The 25,167-nt window shown below is 39.5% G+C and overlaps 1 protein-coding gene across 2 annotated transcripts in view; it reads right to left on the bottom strand.

Moving 5' to 3' along the window:
• The window catches only part of LOC124552590 (guanine nucleotide-binding protein subunit alpha-14-like), a 159,821-nt gene that overhangs the window by 28,219 nt on the left and 106,435 nt on the right, over window positions 1-25,167 (bottom strand). For both annotated transcript variants that reach the window (XM_047126914.1, XM_047126915.1), the window contains exons 5-6: window positions 23,649-23,772; window positions 5,322-5,475 (exon numbers count right to left, since the gene is read on the bottom strand). In XM_047126914.1, the coding sequence (XP_046982870.1) occupies window positions 5,322-5,475; window positions 23,649-23,772 (278 nt within the window). The remainder of the gene's footprint in view (window positions 1-5,321; window positions 5,476-23,648; window positions 23,773-25,167) is intronic.

Here is a 25,167-nt window from a genome sequence, read left to right as displayed (position 1 = left end):
AAGTGAAAGCACTTTTTTTGTCTTGATTTGAAAAACCTTTTTTATCTTTTGTACAGCCTAGGTTTTGGTTGACAGCCCATTTTCCAGTTCTCAAAGTATAAAGAGCTTTTGTTTAGCTAATATAACATACAATGTTTCACCAAGAACCTGCAGCTGAATCAGTCAATGACATAACATAATGAAGTATTAATATTATTATCACATTGCTACTGTTAATTATCAAATAAGCTACTGCATTAATTTAAGAGTTTCTATGGAGATGTTCGTCAGTGGAGTAGAAGGATTTGCTCACTAGACAGCTCTTTAATTACCTCTTAAACCTACCACTTTGCCTACAAGACACTGAATAAGCTCTGGTATGATGTAGAATTCTTGTGTGTCCACATATCTCACTTCTTTCTGTACTACTGTTAAGATCTCTTGAAGTCTTTGTAGAAATTGTTTTGGTCACAGAGTAACATTCATGGTTTGCATTACTTTTGAGAACAAGTCTTGGTAATGACAGCTAATATTAATGAATAAACATATCATATAACAATTGTCAAACTACCAAGCCATGAAGCTATCTCTCCAGGAAGTTTCATAACTAATTGCAGATATAATTCTTATAACACCCTTCTGGATTCTCAAAATACTATCACTGGAAGTTCAGTTCCTCCCAAAAAATGATTCCAGAACCTCTCCAGAAATTTTCAGTCTGCAGCGGAGTGTGAGCTGCTATGAAACTTCCTGGCAGATTAAAACTGTGTGCCGGACCGAGACTCGAACTCGGGACCTTTGACTTTCACGGTCAAGTGCTCTACCATCTGTGCTACCATAGCACGACTCACGCCCCGTCCTTACAGTCTCGCTTCTGCCAGTACATGAGAGCTTCTGTGAAGTTAGGAAACGAGGTATTGGCAAAAGTGAGGCCGTGAGGACAGGGCGTGAGTCATGCTTGGGTAGCTCAGATAGTAGAGCACTTGCCCATGAAAGGCAAAGGTCCTGAGTTTGAGTCTCGGTTCAGCACACAGTTTTAATCTGCCAGGAAGTTTCATTCCAGTCTGTTGGTGCATGGAAGTACCCCAAATTAAACAGTTTTTTTTTTTTTTTCATTTTTAAATCACCTATAGCAGTAATCATGTGACTGCAAGTGTAGCTGAACTAGAGCTTTTCATTAATTTTGAGAGTGTGGGATTCCTAAAAATTAAGGTTGTGATTTATCTGTAACATCTAAAATTTGGTGCAGCGCCAGAAAGAAAAAGTCACAACATCAAAAAATAATTAATGTAGAGTAGTGAAATTTCGGAAATACATTCATCTAGGTACCATATTCAAGTGATTAACATTGCAAGTCCACAGGTTAATGTAAACACAGATAAGCCATTGAAAATGTGAAATGCTGGTACATTAATAATCAGCATAACTGCCAGAATGTTGAATACAAGCAGGCAAATGTGCACACATTGCGCTATACAAATGCCAGATGTCCATCTGTGGGATAGAATTCCACACCAGTTGCACTCGGTCGGTCAGTTCAGGTACAGTTAATGCCGATGGTCTGACGACGTCCCATATGTGCTCGATTGGAGACAGATCTGACAATCGAGCAGGCCGAGGCAACATTTCAACAGTAAGTCGGGCTACAACAGCAGTATGTGGGTGAGCATTATTATGCTGGAAAACACCCCCTGAAATGCAGTTCACGAACGGCAGCACGACACGTCAAATCAGCTGACTGATGTACAAATTTGCAGTCAGGGTGTACAGGCTGTCCACGAGAGTGTTCCTGCTGACATATGACATTGCACCCTAACCAGAGCACCGGTGTGTCCAGCACACAGACGGGTTGGTTTCAGGCTCTCGACTGTCCTCCTCCTAACCTACACACGGCGATCACTAACTTTGAGGCAGAACCAGCTCTCGTCAGAAAACACAACAGACCTCCACCCTGTCTTCCAACGAGCTCTCACTCGACACCACCGAAGTCACAAATGGCGGGGTCTGGGGTCGATGGCACGCTTATTACAGGGCGCGTTGCTCAGAGCTGTTGCCGTGGTGCCAAATGCCACTCAAATTGCTTTGCGACCGTACGTTGCAGCGACCACCACTGCCGACAGTCGTGTACAGTGGCTACGAGGGGCGTCAGTAAAGTCCGTGCAAAAATAAATGTTTGGGGTAAACCTTTTTCATTTTTTGACATAGTCTCCTTTTAGACTTATACACTTCATCCAACACTGTTCCAATTTGTTGATCCCTTCTGAATAATAGGAATTGTCCAAGTCTGCAAAATAGCTATTAGTTGCTGCAATCACCTCCTCGTTTGAGTAAAATCTTTATCCCACCAGTAATTTCTTCAAATTTGGAAACAAATAGTAGTCTGAGGGAGCCACGTCTGGAGAATAGGGGGGATGTGACATGAGTTGTAATCCTATTTCCATTAATTCTGCAGCCACAACTGCAGAGGTGTGTGCTGGTGCATTGTCGTGATGGAAAAGGACTTTTTTGCAGTCCAGTCGCCGTCGTTTTTCTTGCAGCTCGGTTTCTAACATTCCAATAATGATGAATAATATTCACCTGTAATAGTTTTACCCTTTTGCAGATAGTCGATGAAGATTATCCCTTGCGAATCCCAAAAGACAGTCGCCATTATCTTTCTGGCCGAAGGAATGATCTTCGCCTTTTTTGGTGCAGATTGTCCCTCGGTAACCCATTGTTTAGATTGTTGTTTGATCTCAGGAGTATAGTAACGTATCCATGTTTTATCCACAGTGACAAAACGATGGTTAAAGTCCTGCAAATTCTTCCTGGACAGCTGCAAACCATCCTCGCGACAGTTCACACGATTCCGTTTTTGGCCAAGCGTGAGCAATCGCGGAACCCATCTTGCGGATAGCTTTCTCGTGTCCAAATGTTTATGCAAAATATTATATACCCATTCATTCGAGATGCCCACAGCACTAGCAGTCTCACGTACCTTAACTCTTCTGTCATCCATCACCATATCATGGATTTTATCAACGATTTCTGGAGTCGTAACCTCCACGAGGCGTCCAGAACGTTCAGCATCACTTGTGCCAATGTAGCCACTCCAAAAATTTTGAAACCACTTATAAACTGTTCTAATTGAAGGTGCAGAGTCACCGTAATGTTTAACAAGCTTCTCTTTAGTCTCCTGAGGCGTTTTGCCTTTCATAAAGTAATGTTTAATCACCACATGAAATCCTTTTTCGTCCATTTTTTGACAATCACTCGACTTCCTTGATTCACACGAATGCCAAACACAACTTGGTGTGCATTCTTTCCAAAGATGCTACTAATTATACATGACCTAGATACGCGCTGGTGGTGCCACCTCTTGGACTTTGCACGGACTTTTCAAACCCCCCTCGTACATTCCTGCCAAATCATTCTACAATATCACAGAAGAAACCTCCAGTTTCTCATACCCTTATTACTCAACCTCCTTCAAACCCAGTGAGGTGCTGATAATGGCGTCTTTGTCGCTGTAGAGACATTCTTCACTGACATGAACTTACCTATATCTAGTCTCAGAGTTTACTAAGACTCATGACTGTTACGTGTCTATTTAAAACAAACCTGATTTGCACTAGTAGCACCATTCTTGTGCAAATGGTGTGAAATTTGAACAGACATCATCTTTCAAATGTAGTAACATGCCTGTCAACCTTACTTTATGTTCCACAACTCCTCCTTGGTGTGGCGATTTTTTTCCCATCTGTATATTTTCTATTTCTCGTGCTTTGTCAATTGAGTCAACTATTTTTGCAGCTTGAGGAGCTCCTTGAGCTGTACTAAATTGTATGTACTGAGCCTTGTCAAAATTTAATAATAATCCATTTGCCTTCAACAACCTGTTCATTTTTTCAAATATTTTGATAGTTGCTTTTTCAGTAACAGGACTAATACTGCTTGTTATTCCTATGCCTGTATTATGCAGAAAGATAAATTTTGCATTTGCTGACAATGCAAGTGGAAGATAATTTATGTGTATCAGAAACAACAGAGCACTCAAAATAAAATGCGCAGCACAATTCGAAGAATAAGTTGACAGAGTAACAGTCGACAAAAATGTGAGCAGTGTAATATTTAATATTTAGTATCCATTGCTCAAGATAAAATCCAAACTTCAAGAAAAACTGATGCATACCATAGAGCACTAATATACAAGGGTAATCCCAAAAGTAAGGTCTCCTATTTTTTTAGAAATACAGAACTCTGTGTGGCGGTTGGTCACACAGTTATGAAGAGGGCTTCATGCGTTGTGTGTAAACATGTGCACACCATGCTGAGGCACTCAGTCCTGACTAGGCAGCCATCGAGAATGGAGCTCTCATTCGTTGTTACTGCCAAGTACAAATTGCATGCAGTTATTCGGTTTTTTGAACACAAAGGGGACTGCGCCAATTGAAATCCGTCGCCCATTGATGGAAGTGTATGCTGAGTCATGCATGGATGTCAAAAATGTTTGTAAGTGGTGTACAGAGTTTCCAGCTGGTGGACCAAAATTCATGACGAACAAAGGAGCGGGAGACCGTCAATTTCTGAGGAGACAGTGTTGAAGGTTGAGCAAAGCATGCGTGAAGATCGGCGGATCACCCTGGATGATCTGTGCACATTGGTTCCTGATGTTTCCCGAAGCACCGCTCACGGAATTTTGATGTAAACATTGAATTACCAGAAGGTGTGCACAAGATGAGTGCCACACATGCTGACTGAGGACCACATGCAGCAACAAGTTGTTGCTTCCCACGCATTTCCTCACCGCCTTGCAGCGGAACAGGACAACTTTCTGGACTCAATTTTCACAGGTGATGAAACCTGGTCATCACCAGAAAGCAATTCAGCCCCAACGACGAGGTGAAAGAAAAGGTTCATAACTTTCTGAACAGCATGGTGGCAAAACTGTCACAGCATCTACAAAAATGCATCGACAGAAATGGTGATTATGTTGAAAAATAGCTAAATGTTTAAGCTGTAAACTGATGTAAACCATTGTAGAAATAAACAGGCGTATGCACTTATAAAAAAATAGGAGACCTTACTTTTGGAATGACCCTCATAATTCAGTGGTACACCATGTCCAATTGCTTCAAACTCTGAATGCCTGGTACTAAATAATGGACATGGAACCAATACACTGTGCTTTCTGCAATGCAACTAAGCTATTTTATATGACTCATAAATTGCGATTTGTCTGATATGAGGTTATACTACACGGACTAACTACTGATACCAGTCTTTGGCATTTTTTTTAGGGTCGACTTAAATCTACCGAGTCAAATGTAGTTATAATGACTGTGTTTTCATCAAAAACTCACCTTTGTATTCTGGGAAGTAGTGAGAAAGATGGTGTTTCTTGATCTTCTCGTCAAAAATGTCCACTTTGTTCAGGAAAACAATAACTGAAGTGTAACGAAATGCCGAACACGTGAGCAACACCTTGAAGAGTGCCAAGCTCTCGCTCACCCGGTTCTGTTTTAAAAGAAGGCTCTCGTTAATCTTCTCACAATCTTTTCTGATAAATCAGATGCTACCAGAAAACACCAGTTGGGGTCATGTGTTCTGCAGAACGTTATGCTTCTGCAAAATGCCCAAGTAATATATAATATGCATTTATAAGGGTCATTCAAATCAAAGCCTTAGAAGTTCCATAAAATTTCAAAAAGTTGGGTGATGGAGTTGGTAGGTGGCAGTAGTGTTCCTTTTGGTTCAGAAAGTGACCACCAGTTGGCAGAGTGATGCTATAATGTAACAGAAGGCAGCAGCATCCACAACGAGATGGTCTTGCTGCTGTTAATGTGCATCGTGATTGAGCAGTGACCTGTGATGCATTTTTTCTACAGTGAAGGTGTCAAACCAATTGAAGTTCATCGCAGAATGACAGTGCAGTATGGTGATTTGTGCTTGTCGTTACAGCAAGTGTACGAGTGGTGTACGAAGTTTAAAAGCAGTGTAACTTCTTTGGAGGATGCCCTAAGACTAGGGCGGGCTCACCGTGTAGTGACAAATGAGAACATTGCATTAGGGGAGGAGCTTGTAAAGGAGAACAGACATGTAACTCTGAACGAAATAGCCACAACTTTGAAGATAAGTATTGGGTCAGTGCAGAATATTGTTCACAATGTACTGCACTTCTTCAATGGGATGTCTTCAAGATGGGTGCCACTTCAGCTGGCTGCCGAATTGAAAGACCGTCCTGTCTATTTCGGTTAAGAATTTTTGCATCGTTTCCATGTCAAAGGTGATACATTTCAGGGAAAAATGGTTACAGGCGATGAGACTTAGCTTCACTATCACCAACCAGAAATGAGAAGGTCAAGTAAGAAATGGTGCCACAGCTCATCACTAAAACCAAAAAAATTTCACACTCAATGGTACACAGGAAAAGTCACATTCATTCTCTTCTGAGATGCAAATGGATTAGTTTTGGTGCATTACATGGGTAGAGGCACGATGGTAACCAGTATTTCTTAATCAGACACGCTGAAAAATCAATTCTGCCCTGCAATCAGGAGTAAACGACAAGGGTTTTTGACTTCAGGAATATTACTACAGCATGACAACACACATACAGCCTCTAAGACATTGAGACTATTCAGGAAATTAAATTTGAATGTCTGGTACATCATTCTTATTCACTAGACCGTGCTCCTAGTGACTTTTGCCTGTTCGGCACACAATGAATGGGAGGCAGGCATTTCACAAGTGGTGAAGAGCTGAAAACAGGAGTGCAGAACTGGGTACACACACAACCAAAAGAATTATTTCATTGTGGTGTCTATGCACTTCTAAAGTCATGGAATACATGCACTCAATGTAAGGGATACTACATTTAAAAAAATTAAGTTTTTTGTTCATTTTCACTATTGAAAATGTTATAGTACTTTCAAGGTTTTCATTTGAATCACCCTTGTAATTCATTGAAGCAGACAAGGAAGGATTACTTAATAATAATAATAATAATAATAATAATAATAATAATAATAATAATAATAATTAATAAACCCCGTGGAGGCCCGGGAAAAGAATAGGCCTCCGGTATGTTCTGCCAGTCGTAAAAGGTGACGAAAAGAACAAACCACTAATAGGGCTAACCCCACTTTTAGTGTGATTAGTTGGTTCAGGACAGAACTAAAGAAGCCATGGACAAGCGCTGTCATGGTCGGGGATGGCGCTTGAACCCTATGCCCGCCCACAATGGTAACAGCACTGCTAGCCACACGGAAAATGATTTAAATCCAAATAGAGGTGTTTTGCAGGATATGCTTCCTGCAACCACCCTAGAAGGAAAACAAAGACAGAGGATGAGATGGTCAGATGAAGTTAATCGACACCTCATGTTCTGTTATTACCAAGCAACAAAGCTAGGAACCAACACAACTGGATACAGATCACAAGTATACACAACATTTATTACCAGATACCCAGAATTAAAATTTTTAACAGAACAACGACTAGCTGATCAGATCCGTGTAATAATAAAAAATAACAGGATACCCCAGTCAGAATTAGAAAACATCAAACAACAAGTACAACAAATACTGGAACAAAATAATGTGCAATCAGAAGAAGAAGAAGAAGAAAATACAGTAATGGACTCAAACATCCCAGAGCAAACAAACAAAGAACAACGCACATCAATTAAACAATCAGAGGAAAACGAAATCTTAAGACAGCCACCAGAACAAGAACAAATAGAACACGAAGTGACACACATGTTAGATATAGAAGAAAAATTTCAGCTGACATATATAGAATACAAAGACACAAATACAGACATTAGACCATTCTTGCATAGACCGCCAAATAACCCACAAGGCGAAACAACAATAAAAACTATCAACACAAAAATACACAACAAAATAAATGAAAACACAACTATGGAAGAGTTACAACTACTGGTTTATATAGGAGCACTCACTACACTAAATATACACACTAGGCAGAGATCAGAACCAACCAACCAACCAACCAACACACACACACAAACACACACACACACACACACACACACACACACACACACACACACACACACACACACACACACGAGCACGAGGATGTAAAGAGCAACTGATAATAGATGCAGAGGTGACATGTCAAGCTAAAACTAAACAAAGGTCGCTACACTACACATATATTGATTACCAAAAAGCTTTTGATAGTGTACCCCACTCATGGTTACTACAAATATTGGAAATATACAGAGTAGATCCTAAATTGATACAGTTCCTAAACATAGTAATGAAAAATTGGAAAACCACACTTAATATCCAAACAAATTCAAATAATATCACATCACAGCCAATACAGATTAAGCGTGGAATATACCAAGGAGACTCATTAAGTCCTTTCTGGTTCTGCCTTGCTCTGAACCCACTATCCAACATGCTAAATAATACAAATTATGGATACAATATTACTGGAACATACCCACACAAAATCACACATTTGCTATACATGGATGATCTAAAACTACTGGCAGCAACAAATCAACAACTCAACCAATTACTAAAGATAACAGAAGTATTCAGCAATGATATAAATATGGCTTTTGGAACAGACAAATGTAAGAAAAATAGCATAGTCAAGGGAAAACACACTAAACAAGAAGATTACATATTGGATAACCACAGCGACTACATAGAAGCGATGGAAAAAACAGATGCCTATAAATATCTTGGATACAGACAAAAAATAGGAATAGATAATACAAATATTAAAGAAGAACTAAAAGAAAAATATAGACAAAGACTAACAAAAATACTGAAAACAGAATTGACAGCAAGAAACAAGACAAAAGCTATAAATACTTATGCTATACCAATATTGACCTACCCATTTGGAGTAGTGAAATGGAGTAACACAGACCTAGAAGCACTCAATACACTTACACGATCACAGTGCCACAAATATAGAATACATCACATACATTCAGCAACAGAAAGATTCACATTAAGCAGAAAGGAAGGAGGAAGGGGATTTATCGACATAAAAAACCTGCATTACGGACAGGTGGACAATTTAAGAAAATTCTTTCTAGAACAAGCAGAAACTAGCAAAATACACAAAGCAATCACTCATATAAATACATCGGCTACACCACTGCAATTTCAAAACCACTTCTACAACCCTTTAGATCATATAACATCAACAGATACGAAGAAAGTAAACTGGAAAAGGAAAACACTACATGGCAAGCACCCGTATCATCTAACACAGTCACACATTGATCAAGACGCATCCAACACATCGCCTAGAAAAGGCAGTATATACAGTGAGACGGAAGGATTCATGATTGCAATACAGGATCAAACAGTAAACACCAGATATTACAGCAAGCATATTATTAAAGATCCCAATACCACAACAGATAAATGCAGACTTTGCAGACAACAAATAGAATGATCAGTTGAACCTTGCCTGTAAACAATTTTTCGAAGGCTTTAAACCCGTATTGTTTAATATATAACATTAATGCTAGTAACCTCAGTAGTCTATTTCCTCAGGAAGCTATAATGCACTCTCAAATCTTTCAGTTTACTACCGTTTATATAATGTGTTCTTCTCACGACGTATGGCTGCCACTACAGCGGCCCTCATGTAATTTTTCTCTTACTCTATATTACGTAGTAACTGGATTGTAGACCAGGTCTCGTAATTTTCTTAAAAGCCATTACTGATTGTTCTTGATGTTTTGACTTATATACGTTCTATGGGCTTCACTAATATGGTAATATAACTTTTATATTTTGGCTATATAGACCACTGCATGTAACTCACGGCGGAAGCGCCACCTGTCTTTTTGATGTATGTATCTACGTTATTGTTCCTATACCTCCCACAATGTCATAACGGGAGTGTTAAATGCTTGCCATTTTATTTATTATCACTCTATTTAAGAACGCATTTAATATTGATGTTTCAAATGTTACTTCAGTACGCCTATCGGCACATAGTTCGCGACATGAGCGCCACCTGCCCTGGCCGCTGTGCTACTACGCTGGCCGATTTTACTCAGTCGCTTAGGCGCTCTGCAACTTCTATGTACCTATTTTATTTGTCTGACAAACCCTGTTTTCAGGGCTATATTTTATATGATTAATGTAACTATGCAGATGTTTGCCTAAATGATAAGGACATATTACTTCATGTTGTTATAATACTGTAAGTACCAAGAATCTTTCTCACATCTTGTAATACAATATTTTCCTAATATATGTTAAACTTCATTTTTGACTCATGTTTCATACCTTAATATATATTACAATGTTCATTGTCCCCAGGCCGTCTTCTGAAGAAGATAGATTTATATCTATTGAAACCTAGGTAAAGATTACTTTATCCTTTGCAACTGGTCGGCTGCTCTTAGTCTGATTTACGTGGAACCGTTGCTGTAGTGCAGCTATGTTTAAAGTACAAATAGAAACAGTAGATCACATCACAAGCGGATGTACAATACTAGCAAATACAGAATACCCCAGAAGACGTGACAATGTAGCAAAAATAATACATCAACAGCTTGCCTTACAACATAAACTTATAAAACAACACGTTCCCACATACAAGTATGCACCACAGAATGTACTGGAGAATGATGAATACAAATTATACTGGAACAGAACCATTATAACAGATAAAACAACACCACATAACAAACCTGACATCATACTCACCAATAAAAAGAAGAAATTAACACAACTAATCGAAATATCCATACCCAATACAACAAATATACAAAAGAAAACAGGAGAAAAAATTGAAAAATACATCCAACTGGCTGAGGAAGTCAAGGACATGTGGCATCAGGATAAAGTTGAGATTATACCAATTATACTATCAACTACAGGAGTCATACCACACAATATCCACCAGTACATCAACGCAATACAGCTACATCCAAACTTATATATACAACTACAGAAATCTGTAATTATTGATACATGTTCAATTACCCGAAAGTTCCTAAATGCAATATAACATGTACCGTACAGTTAAAAGGAAGTCACGCTTGATCAAGGTCCGCGTCACTTTCCATTTTTAACGAGACGTAACGTCTGAGAAAGGAAAGAAATAATAATAATAATAATAATAATAATAATAATAATACTCCCCGTGGAGGCCCGGGAAAAGAATAGGCCTCCGGTATGTTCTGCCAGTCGTAAAAGGCGACGAAAAGAACAAACCACTAATAGGGCTAACCCCACTTTTAGTGTGATTAGTTGGTTCAGGACAGAACTAAAGAAGCCATGGACAAGCGCCGTCATGGTCGGGGATGGCGCTTGAACCCTATGCCCGCCCACAATGGTAACAGCACTGCTAGCCACACGGAAAATGATTTAAATCCAAATAGAGGTGTTTTGCAGGATATGCTTCCTGCAACCACCCTAGAAGGAAAACAAAGACAGAGGATGAGATGGTCAGATGAAGTTAATCGACACCTCATGTTCTGTTATTACCAAGCAACAAAGCTAGGAACCAACACAACTGGATACAGATCACAAGTATACACAACATTTATTACCAGATACCCAGAATTAAAATTTTTAACAGAACAACGACTAGCTGATCAGATCCGTGTAATAATAAAAAATAACAGGATACCCCAGTCAGAATTAGAAAACATCAAACAACAAGTACAACAAATACTGGAACAAAATAATGTGCAATCAGAAGAAGAAGAAGAAGAAAATACAGTAATGGACTCAAACATCCCAGAGCAAACAAACAAAGAACACCACGCACAAATTAAACAATCAGAGGAAAACGAAATCTTAAGACAGCCACCAGAACAAGCACAAATAGAACACGAAGTGACACAGATGTTAGATATAGAAGAAAAATTTCAGCTAACATATATAGAATACAAAGACACAAATACAGACATTAGACCATTCTTGCATAGACCACCAAATAACCCACAAGTCGAAACAACAATAAAAACTATCAACACAATCATACACAACAAAATAAATGAAAACACAACTATGGAAGAGTTACTACTACTGGTTTATATAGGAGCACTCACTACACTAAATATACACACTAGGCAGAGATCAGAACCAACCAACACACAGAAGAAACCCACAAAACCAGCATGGCAACACAGGCTACAGATCAAAATAGAAAAACTGAGAAAAGACATCGGACAGCTAACACAATTTATAAGAAATGAAATCTCGGAAAAAAAACGAAAAAGGTTAGGTAAAATCTCACAACAAGAAGCGACAGAGCAATTAGACGAAAAGAAGCAGAAATTACAAGCATTAGCCAAACGACTCAGAAGATACAAAAAAAGTGAAAATAGAAGGAAACAAAACCAAACATTCAACACAAACCAAAAGACATTTTACCAGACAATAGATAACACACACATTAAAATAGACAATCCACCAAACATAACAGACATGGAACACTTCTGGAGCAACATATGGTCAAACCCGGTACAACATAACAGGCATGCACGATGGATACAAGCAGAAACAGACACATACAAGATGATACCACAAATGCCTGAAGTGATAATTTTGCAACCTGAAGTCACCCAAGCAATTAATTCTACTCACAATTGGAAAGCCCCTGGAAATGATAAAATAGAAATTTCTGGTTAAAGAAGTTCACCTCAACACATTCACATCTAACTAAATTATTTAACAGTTACATTGCAGACCCATACACATTCCCTGATACACTTACACACGGAATAACTTATCTGAAACCTAAAGATCAAGCAGACACAGCGAACCCAGCTAAATATCGCCCCATAACATGCCTACCAACAATATACAAAATATTAACTTCAGTCATTACACAGAAATTAATGACACATACAACACAGAACAAAATTATAAATGAAGAACAAAAAGGCTGTTGCAAAGGAGCACGAGGATGTAAAGAGCAACTGATAATAGATGCAGAGGTGACATGTCAAGCTAAAACTAAACAAAGGTCGCTACACTACGCATACATTGATTACCTAAAAGCTTTTGATAGTGTACCCCACTCATGGTTACTACAAATATTGGAAATATACAAAGTAGATCGTAAATTGATACAGTTCCTAAACATAGTAATGAAAAATTGGAAAACCACACTTAATATCCAAACAAATTCAAATAATATCACATCACAGCCAATACAGATTAAGCGTGGAATATACCAAGGAGACTCATTAAGTCCTTTCTGGTTCTGCCTTGCTCTGAACCCACTATCCAACATGCTAAATAATACAAATTATGGATACAATATTACTGGAACATACCCACACAAAATCACACATTTGCTATACATGGATGATCTAAAACTACTGGCAGCAACAAATCAACAACTCAACCAATTACTAAAGATAACAGAAGGATTCAGCAATGATATAAGTATGGCTTTTGGAACAGACAAATGTAAGAAAAATAGCATAGTCAAGGGAAAACACACTAAACAAGAAGATTACATATTGGATAACCACAGCGACTGCATAGAAGCGATGGAAAAAACAGATACCTATAAATATCTAGGATACAGACAAAAAATAGGAATAGATAACACAAATATTAAAGAAGAACTAAAAGAAAAATATAGACAAAGACTAACAAAAATACTGAAAACAGAATTGACAGCAAGAAACAAGACAAAAGCTATAAATACTTATGCCATACCAATATTGACCTACTCATTTGGAGTAGTGAAATGGAGTAACACAGACCTAGAAGCACTCAATACACTTACACGATCACAATGCCACAAATATAGAATACATCACATACATTCAGCAACAGAAAGATTCACATTAAGCAGAAAGGAAGGAGGAAGGGGATTTATCGACATAAAAAACCTACATTATGGACAGGTAGACAATTTAAGAAAATTCTTTCTAGAACGAGCAGAAACTAGCAAAATACACAAGGCAATCACTCATATAAATACATCGGCTACACCACTGCAATTTCAAAACCACTTCTACAACCCTTTAGATCACATAACATCAACAGATACGAAGAAAGTAAATTGGAAAAAGAAAACACTTCATGGCAAGCACCCGTATCATCTAACACAGCCACACATCGATCAAGACACATCCAACACATGGCTAAGAAAAGGCAATATATACAGTGAGACAGAAGGATTCATGATTGCAATACAGGATCAAACAATAAACACCAGGTATTACAGCAAGCATATTATTAAAGATCCCAATACCACAACGGATAAATGCAGACTTTGTAAACAACAAATAGAAACAGTAGATCACATCACAAGCGGATGTACAATACTAGCAAATACAGAATACCCCAGAAGACATGACAATGTCGCAAAAATAATACATCAACAGCTTGCCTTACAACATAAACTTTTAAAACAACACGTTCCTAAATACAAGTATACACCACAAAATATACTGGAGAATGATGAATACAAATTATACTGGAACAGAACCATTATAACAGATAAAACAACGCCACATAACAAACCTGACATCATACTCACCAATAAAAAGAAGAAATTAACACAACTAATCGAAATATCCATACCCAATACAACAAATATACAAAAGAAAACAGGAGAAAAAATTGAAAAATACATCCAACTGGCTGAGGAAGTCAAAGACATGTGGCATCAGGATAAAATTGACATCATACCAATTATACTATCAACTACAGGAGTCATACCACACAATATCCACCAGTACATCAATGCAATACAGCTACATCCAAACATATATATACAACTACAGAAATCCGTAATTATTGATACATGTTCAATTACCCGAAAGTTCCTAAATGCAATATAACACATACCGTACAGTTAAAAGGAAGTGACGCTTGATCAAGGTCCGCGTCACTCCATTTTCAACCGGACTTAACGTCTGAGAAAGTGAAGATAATAATAATACTATGATGATGATGATGATATGAAGAAGAAGAAGAAGAAGAAGGAGAAGGGACAGGGACAGTTAATTAAGTATAGAAGATTAGGCACATATAAGGATGCATCAACAGGAACTCTCACTTTTTCACATTCACTGATAACACCTTCATGATCTGGGCTGAGGGTGAGGACACAGTATGCACATGCTACCAGAACCTCAACACTTTATCCCACATTCGCGTCATCTAGTCCTCCTCAGCCTGACTAGAACCTTTTCAATGCCCAAGAGTGGTTACATCGGTACCTCTGTCACACCAGACCCACTTCGACACCTGCAACTCACTCCACACCAAGAAATCACTTCGGTCCACGCTAGCCACCAGTCATTGTCACATCTATAGTGATGAGCAGTCCCTCTTCAAATATGCAGTGTGTCTCAATCACACCTCCACAAAACGAAATTACCTTCCTCACCTTGTCCAGAACCAGATCTCCCATGCCTTGTCTCCCCTGTTATTTGCTATCCCCCATATACTACTGTTTGGCCACATACGAGCATCGCACTTGTGACTCAGTACCACCCCAGGACTAGGGATGGAAAAAATTGACCGGTTAAAACTGATAACAGTATTTTGTTTTGAGCAACTGGTATTTTTTGATGTTTGTTTAGTCTTGATTATATCAGGTCTTTCTCAATTTTTTACAAATAACCGAGTATAAAAACCAGCATATCAGTTTTCTATAACAGCACTGCTAAAATTTTTGGTTTAATTTTTTTAAGTGGGTAGTGTTAATATGTTAGACTTCCATTATTTGAAGTATTGAGTTACTGTAGAAAATGGGAAAACTGATAAGTTCCATATTGATAAAAATGTCTACAGTTAGAACCTTGCACCTGTTGCCTTGTGATATGCCTATTAGACAGTACACATGCACATCAGTGTGCAAGACTTACATCTACACTATGTAATCAAAAGTATCCGGACACCCGGCTGAAAATGACTTACAAGTTCGTGGTGCCTTCCATCAGTGGTGCTGGAATTCAGTATGGTGAGGGCCCACCCTTAGCCTTGATGACAGCTTCCACTCTCGCAGGCATATGTTCAATCAGGTGCTGGAAGGTTTCTTGGGGAATGGCAGCCCATTCTTCACAGAGTGCTGCACTGAGGAGAGGTATCGATGTCAGTCAGTGAGGCCTGGCACGAAGTCGGAGTTCCAAAACATCCCAAAGGTGTTCTGTAGGATTCAGGTCAGGACTCTGTGCAGGCCAATCCATTACAGGGATATTATTGTCATGTAACCAATCCACCACAGGCTGTGCATTATGAAGAGGTGCTCAATCATGTTGAAAGATGCAATCACCATCCCCGAATTGCTCTTCAACAGTGGGAACCAAGAAGGTGGTTAAAACATCAATGTAGGCCTGTGCTGTGATAGTGCCACACAAAGCAAGGAGGGGTGCAAGCCCCCCTCCATGAAAAACACGACCACACCATAACACCACCACCACCACCACATTTTACTGTTGGCACTACACACGCTGGCAGATGACATTCACTGGGCATTTGCCATGCACACATCCTGCTATTGGACCATCACAATGTGTACTGTGATTTGTCACTCCACACAACATTTTTCCACTGTTCAATTGTCCAATGTTTACACTCCTTACACCAAGCGAGGTGTCGTTTGGCATTTATGATGTGATGGGCTTGTGAGCAGCCGCCTGATCACGAAATCCAAGTTTTATTACCTCCCGTCTGTCATAGTACTTGCAGTGGATCCTGATGCAGTTTGGAATTCGTGTGTGATGGTCTGGATAGATGTCTGCCTATTACACATTACGACCCTCTTCAACTATTGGAGGTCTCTTTAGTCAACTGATGAGGTCTGCCTGTACACTTTTGTGCTGTACGTGTCCCTTCACGTTTCCACTTCACTATCACATTGGAAACAGTGGACCTAGGGATGTTTAGGACTGTGGAAATCTCGCATACAGATGTATGACACGAGTGACACCCAATCACCTGACCATGTTCGAAGTCCGTGAGTTCCGCAGTGCACCCCATTCTGCTCTCTCACAATGTCTAATGACTACTGAGGTCGCTGATGTGGAGTACCTGGCAGTAGATGGCAGCACAATGCATTTAATATGAAAAACGTATGTTTTTTGGGAGTGTCCAGATACTTTTGATTACAAAGTGAACTTGGTCTGTATGGTAGTTTCTTGTTGTCATCGTCAGACGTAATTCATATTGCAGAATATGTGCTGTGATAGTGCCACACAAAACAAGTATTTTATGAAGTGTGGTAGCAATGAAGTACAATGCTGCATTTACTTTAATAGATTGGGATATACAACAAACTTGTACCATATATAAGGAGAAAACATCCACAATTTTTCTGTGGAATAGGAGGTAAATTTTATTGATATACCGATAACTTTATTGACGTATTATAAACTTAGGATAATAATCAAACCCTTAATTTTGTGCTTCTTCAGGATGGTAGTGGTGATGCATGGAAGTCATCAGCTTGTGACCTTCAGGTCTCGCCATTGCCATGCCCATCTCCTTCACCTTCCAATCTCCGTTGGAGATTCGAGACCAATTCCTGTCACTTCCAAACACATATCGATCAATGTCTCCTACTCCTTTATCTTAATTTGAATTTTTCAATCTTTCTTTAAAGTACTGGAAGTAACAGCAATAAGAAATCAAAAATGGGTTATTTCAGAAACCAGGTATTTTGAGCAGTTTCAAGAGCTGGATTATAACCTGTAGATGAAAAAACTAGTGTAACTGAAAACCAGTTATTTCAGCTATGACTATCACTGCTGTCCAATGCTGGGGCATTTGAATCACGCTCTCTGCCAAAGTTTCAACTACCTCTCATTGTACCCTGAAATGAGATCCTCTCCACTGTCCTCCCTACCTCTCCCACAGTGGTACACCATCACCTACATTACCTACACAATGCCCTCGACTGCCCTTATTCCACCACTGCTCCCAACCGCAGGCCCCACGGCTCATATACCTGCAATAGACCTGTCCCGTACACCTTCTCACTATCACCTACTCCAGTCCTGTCACAGGCATCTCCTAGCCCATCAAAGGCAGGGCCACCTGCGAAAGCAGCCAGGTGACCTACCGACCATGCCACATTCTGCTCGGGCACGACAACTGATGAGCTGTCTATCTACGCGAATGTCCACCGCCAAACTGTGGCCGAGAGACAGCTGGAAAACCCAGTTCCCGATCGTGCAACCCGACACGATGTTCTCTACTCCGACAATTGCTTTACAGCCTGTACCGTCCAGATTCCTCCCAGTGACACCAGCTTTTCAGAACTGTGCAGATGGAAAAACCCCCTTCAATATACCCTATGTTCCCATAAACCCCCTGGCCTCAACCTTGGCTAGTCCCTGTCCTTTACCTGCCTCCAACTGCAGCCATACACGTACCTTCTGTCCCACCTGTTGAGTCCTTTGCCCTTGTGTACTTCTCTCCTCTCCCCTTTGCTGCCTCCCCAGCACAGCCTCCTAATGCTGCAGCTAGCAGCCTTATCCTGCCCCGACTCTGTCTCTGTATCTCCCACAGGAAGCTCACCATCTTCCTCCTCCCCTACCCTGCAATCCTTCCCCACTCCACGCCTCTTCTGTACTCCCTCTACCCGGCCCAGCAAATACTGCTCCTCACTGCAGACACAGTTACAGTCTGGGATTAGTGCCCAGAGACGACAGTGGCCGTGTGTGCCTTCTACTTACGCACGTACGAATGTGCACATTTTTTTGTCTTTGTGTGACGGAGGATGCAGTCCGATAACTGATAATAAATTGGCCTGTCTGCCACCCTATGCCTCCTCTAAATGGTGGAATAGCAGCCTATCCCTTCCAATCACATCTTCGTATAACCCTGGCCTTACAGGCAGTCTCACTCGATAGGCTCTGCGCGAACCTACAAAATGGGCAGCACGGCGAACGTGTGGTGCTCGAGAAAGAGCTGCAGTTTGCTAGTGGTTGGCTCCTACCACTCATCTCCCTGAAATGTCAGTCACAGAGTTAGTCACATCCGAGTGTGTCAGGAGTTTTGTTCCTGTAAGCAATTATACAGATTGGATAAGTCTACAAATGCAGATTTAGCCACTATGCATCTTGACTACAAGACTATGGTATCAGATGTCAAAGTAAAATTTTAGAGTGCTCTTTCCAAGCATCACTTCTGTGTTATCATCTACACCTACCTCAGTATTCAATAAACCACTGTGAAATGCAAAGCACAGGATCCTTCCCATTGTACTGTGTATTAGGATTTCTTCCTGTACCATACACATATGAAGCACATGAATACCTCTGTGTGCATGTACTCAATCTAATATCATTAGCAAAAATCTCAGATGTCCGGCTCAGTTATTCCTTTATTATTCCACAATACTTTGCAAACAGACTCATTGCCATCTTCAGGTGGGTCTGCTAACTGTTGCTCCGCTCCTGTTGGCATCCTATATATGATGACAATTACCCCTCCATCAATCTGTTACTATCGCTATCTGTGACACCGCACTGGATTGTGGCAGTGGTGGGGATAGCGTTGCCCTGCTCTGAACTCGGTCTCTAATGTCCGAGCTACCGCTGCTGGGTGCTGACCTCTTTGCACAGAAACACTTTTCTTTTTCTAGGCTTCGTACAGGTTTCCTTGCCTAATTCAGTTGAAGGGCACCACCTTTATTAAACAGATTATCTTGAACCGTAACTTCAGTGATCTCTAATGTTGTAATCCATAGTAAGGCCAGTCTAATACTATGGCTGATTTGAAGGTCTGATGTAGTTCAGTATGCCGTCTATGCTCACAGCACCTCATTTCTACCGTGCATACAGTTTCTGCAGTTTACTCTTTGCTGCACTGGCAAATTGGTAGACCTCTGGTTTGTGAAGGCTTAGATCATCCTTCACTGAGACTAGTAGCGTCAAGGTACTAGGGAGATGACAATATACACATTTAACATTACATCACTCTGAGATCCTGCCAATGTTCCCGTAAACATTGGCAAGATCTTGGAGCATCATAATGTTAAATGTATATCGCTTACGCAATCTTCCTCCTCCTGGGGATTATGTGATTTAAGAGGCCCTTGAAATTAGGGTGGAATGCTGCATTCATAAAGACAAGTGTTTCTGTACGGATAGGTCTGCACCTCACAGTAATAGCTCGGACACTGGAAACAGAATTCAGAGCAGTGCCACTACTCCCACAACTGCCACCACCACTGTAGTGGCTGCAGGGACAGTGATAGGAGTGGAGTGCTGGAGAAGCTAATGACCAATATATATAGGATGCTCACAGGAGGAGAGCAGCACTTCAAGATAGCAACGAGTCTGTCTGCCAAAGTATTGTGGAATAATTATGACTCGACCTGGCCAAACGTGCAAGAATTCTACATATTGAAAATATGCCAAGAAAACATCAGATTGCAAATCTAAAACCATCTTTGCGATCCCTACGGAATCGCACAGGCATTTGTGTGACCAGACTCATTGTAATCGTAGGCTACTAAATTTTCATGTTTTATGAAGTAAACAGTTTTACATTTAAAGTGCTTTGTCAATCTCCTGACCACACTGAAATCTTGTCAACATCTGCTTCAATTTTGGCACCTTCTTGCTGATAGTGTATCAGTATCAGTAGCTGCATCCTCTGCAAAGAGCTTGAGGTAACTTATAATATTTTCAGGCAGGTCATTAATGTAGACCATGCACAGCAAGAGTTGCAATCCATTTGCCTGGGACTCTCCTGCACTTATTTTAAATCTCTTGGCATAATGACAGTGCCGAGCATGTACATATATAACTGTTTAATATATTCCAGAGAAAATCTGAAAAAACTGAATGTGAGATGTGATGTGTATGCACACAGTACAAGAAACAGTCACCTGCTGGACTTGCCTACCACAAGACTTGCTGTAGTCCATAATAACTATAAGTACTCAAGCATAAAATTTTTCAATAAGTTACCATGCTCAGCTCATACAGTACTACTAAATAAATATAAGAATACATTGCAAACCTGGCTAAAAAACAACGAATTCTATACAACTGAAGAATTCTTAGAAACTAATCATCAAAATATATGTTTTACCTAAGCTATGAAGAAAATGTTTTGATATTATATAAGCTAGTTATTTACTGTGATTATTTTCTTACGTGTGTATTTAATTATTGTATAAAACATTGTTTTACACAATGCTGAAGAAAAGGTCTTTACTTCCTTTTCTCCCCTTGCTGTAACTATTTGAATATCATACTGAAACTAAAACCCTCTGTAAACTTTGACAAAGCCAATTGTATGAAAAATACTGAAAGGCTAATAAAAATATTCTATTCTATTCTGTTCTACTTCTACTTCTGTCAATGACTCCCTCCAAGATAACATGCTCTGACCTCCATTCCAAGAAATCCTCACTCCAGTTACAAATTTCATTTGATGGCTCCAGTTGATTATACGTTAATAATAACTGTTGGTGGGATATCTAGTCAAATGCTTTTTGGAAACAAGGAGATACTGCCTCCACCTGATTACATTTATTCATGGCTTTCAGGATGTCATGTGAGAAAAGTGTAAGTTGGCCTCTGCACAGTCAATGTTTCCAGAATCTGTGCTCATTGGCACAGAGGAGGTCATTCCATCTGAGATATCTCATTACACTTGAACTTAGAATAATAGTGTTCTGTCATAGGATCCTTGACTAGATAAAAAATCTACTCACTAAGCAGCGGCAGGGAACACATGCACAAGAGGATTTAACTTCTACAAGCTTTTGGAGGTAGTGGCTCCCTCTGGCAGAAGAGTTGAAGGGGAAGGAAGAGGGGTGAAGGAAAAGGATTGGAGAGGTTTAGGGAAAGGGATACAGCTCATAAAAGTCACCCAGAGCTCTGGGTCCAGGGGGACTTACCAGGCGGGATGAGAAGGAAAAACTCCTTTCTTTCCTTCTCGTCCTGTTCGGTAAGTCTCTCCTGATCTGGAGCCACTAGCTCCGAAAGCTTGTAAAAGTTAAATCCCTTTGTGTGTGTGTTCCCCTCCCATCGCTTGGTGAGTAGATTTTTTTATCTACCGATTTACATTATATGAATATAATAGAGGGAAACATTCCACGTGGGAAAAGTATATCTAAAAACACAGATGATGTGACTTACCGAACGAAAGTGCTGGCAGGTCGATAGACACACAAACAAACACAAACATACACACGAAATTCAAGCTTTCGCAACAAACTGTTGCTTCATCACACACACACACACACACACACACACACACACACACACACACACACACACACACACACACACATCCGCTCCCGGGATTGGAATGACTCCTTACCCTCTCCCTTAAAATCCACATCCTTTCGTCTTTCCCTCTCCTTCCCTCTTTCCTGATGAAGCAACAGTTCGTTGCGAAAGCTTGAATTTCGTGTGTATGTTTGTGTTTGTTTGTGTGTCTATCGACCTGCCAGCACTTTCGTTTGGTATGTCACATCATCTGCGTTTTTAGATTTACATTATATTATCAATAACTGAATATCTTCTTTGTGTTACTCTATGTTATGTATGTTTTGTTACCCATTCATACACACAGGGTAGCATCCAAAAATGGTTTGGGAGTAAGCTGAAAGGAGGTAAGAGGGCATTTAATACATACAAATTCTTTAGGCAGACATTGCAGATAATTAATCTGATTTTGACTGTATGTCAATAGTGTCCTACTAAATTTTCATGTTTTATGAAGTAAACAGTTTTACATTTAAAGTGCATTGTCAATCTCCTGGCCACACTATTTCTGTAACAACAGCAGAAGCATAAAAGTCATCTAGGGACAATTACACTGTGGTAAATAAAAAAAAAATATTACTGATAAGTTGTACAGATACAAGAACAAAATCCAGAAGCAATATAATCATAGGATTAAAGAGTGGTAGCCTTTAACAAACACCTTACAGTGTTTCTAGGACTGCAGTTAAATGTTTATTTATGATATGGTGAACTGCTGAACAAAAGGTAGAGTAAATGCAGTTATCTCTAAAGATCACTTACGGACTGGTGTTAAATTGATACAGTTCTGTGTATTCACTTCATAAATATGAATACCATGTTATGGTGTGGCATTCTGTTCTGATGGAAATGCAAGTGCTACAGAATAATCATATAAAATTTGAAACTGCACATCTGAGTTAATTAAAAAGAACATTGTAAAACAATTTAATATGTGACACATCTGGTAATATATATTTGTTACCTGTTCACAATAATGAAACTAGAACTACAAGTGATTTTTATAGTGATGTACACAGCAGTGCCCGGTATCAGAAAATATTCTCTGTCCATGTAATAAATTCTTCAGTTGAGTTGAAAAAGATGCTTGAGTCTAACAGTTCCTGTGGCACTAAGAAATACATAAATTGCCTACATTGACACTTTTTTCAAGTATGTATGTTCTGTGCTTAATGTGCCTCATATGTTTATGCTGCAGTTTTGATTGTTTCAGTGCTGTCAGGTACCTAGCAAGCTGTCAAAATTAGGCTGACAAACAGTAATTACTGTGTGAGTGAAACTGTGTGTGTGTGTGTGTGTGTGTGTGTGTGTGTGTGTGTGTGTGTGTGTGTGTGTGTGTGTCTTGTTGATTCTCTGGGTTGTACAGTTCTTTAAAACTGACTTGTCTGTATTTCTGCACAAAATCAACAAAAGATTAAGAAATATTATGGTCATTATCAGTAGAGCTAGCTTTGTTTCTTACCTGGCCACGTTCGTTGAGCTGGTTGTACTCACTTATGGCAGATATAAAAATAAATGCGACACAGTTTTCAAAACAGTGAACCCATTTGGGGCGCTCAGACCTCTGCCCTCCTACATCGACAATGCTGGAATACAAAATAGCACTAATTAATCACCCCACAATACATCAGGAAGTGTCCGTATGGTAAAACTTGTTGTTATGAAACGTATATGAACAGAAAAGTCGTGGAAGGTCTGTCCCAAAAACAATGGTAAAGTTTTTTTTTTTAATTTCCAGAACTGTTGGTGGACAAATGTTTCAGTTCATTTATGCTTTTTTTGCATCTTGTTTTCTGTAAATCCCATCTTGAAGAAAAACCTTCAGGAACATGGAAAGAGTTGAGTCACACATTAACATGCAGAAAAACCTACTGCGGGCAACTTTTTGTTTATTCTACTAGTAGAATATTTCAATTAGTTCTTATCTAGTGATACTGCCAATTATAAGGGTTTCTTCTTGATTACTTTGTGTTTGTGTGTTCTGAGTAAAGTGGCTATTTTAGAGAGGAAAAAAAAAAAACACTGTTCCACCTATTATGCTATTCAAATGCTGCCTTAATTTAAATTAATCATTTAAGTAGTGTTACACAGAACATTATCTATACATTGGTAAAGTTGAAGCCTGTTTATTGTGAACTTTAGTGTTAGCAAAAATGTACATCCTCTAAATCCACAGGTCTTGATAGACCATAGAAGAAGATGCTATGTTCTTCCTTAGCATTATTTTCGAATATTGGGGAACTGTGAATTTGCTGCCTGATGTCTTCCAGCAACAAGTTAAAGATTTTTGCACCATAATGTAAAATAACTTTCTAATTCTACCCAATTATTTTTATTTCTGGTATTATGCATATTCCTGACAAACTTTCAGTTGGGGCAATGACCAACACAACTGGAAAAAAAATATATTTTACTCTATGCGGTGAAGCAATAAAGACACCGGACTTGTAATGTGCATTTCTGGCTTTGTTGCTGACAAAGGGAAGAGTGGAGGAATAACCTTGGGACTCTCCATGACACGCAATTTTGGTCTGGCTGTGAGCCTTCTTAGAAACAGGTCATTTGTCTGAGCTCTGTCGGAATTACGCTGCACTCTAAAGTGGAATGTGTCAACATCAAATTACAAAACTTGAAAATTCCACCACAGAAACTTAAAGAGTTGTCAAAACAAGCTGACGGCGATCATGTCTATCTCGTATGCAAGTTTCCAAGTGGGTTAAAAAGTTCAAGGACATTAGGGAAGATGTCAAAGATGATCCAAAATTGGGCCATCTTTCCATTTGGAAAACTGAAGAGAATGTGGAGAAGGTCAGTAGAATTGTGTGAGAAGGCCGCCACCTGAGCATTCAAGCAATTTCAGAACTTGCCTACATCAATAAGGAAACTGTTAGACAGATTCTGCATGATGATCTGGGCATGATAAGGGTTTGTGCTAAAGTGGGCCAAGAATCCTCACAAATGAGCAAATGCAACGTCAAGTG

This window comes from Schistocerca americana, chromosome 10, assembly GCF_021461395.2.
Source record: "Schistocerca americana isolate TAMUIC-IGC-003095 chromosome 10, iqSchAmer2.1, whole genome shotgun sequence".
Classification (NCBI taxonomy): domain Eukaryota; kingdom Metazoa; phylum Arthropoda; class Insecta; order Orthoptera; family Acrididae; genus Schistocerca; species Schistocerca americana.
Note: the sequence above shows the minus strand (reverse complement) of the source record. Positions and strands in the feature narration are given on the sequence as shown.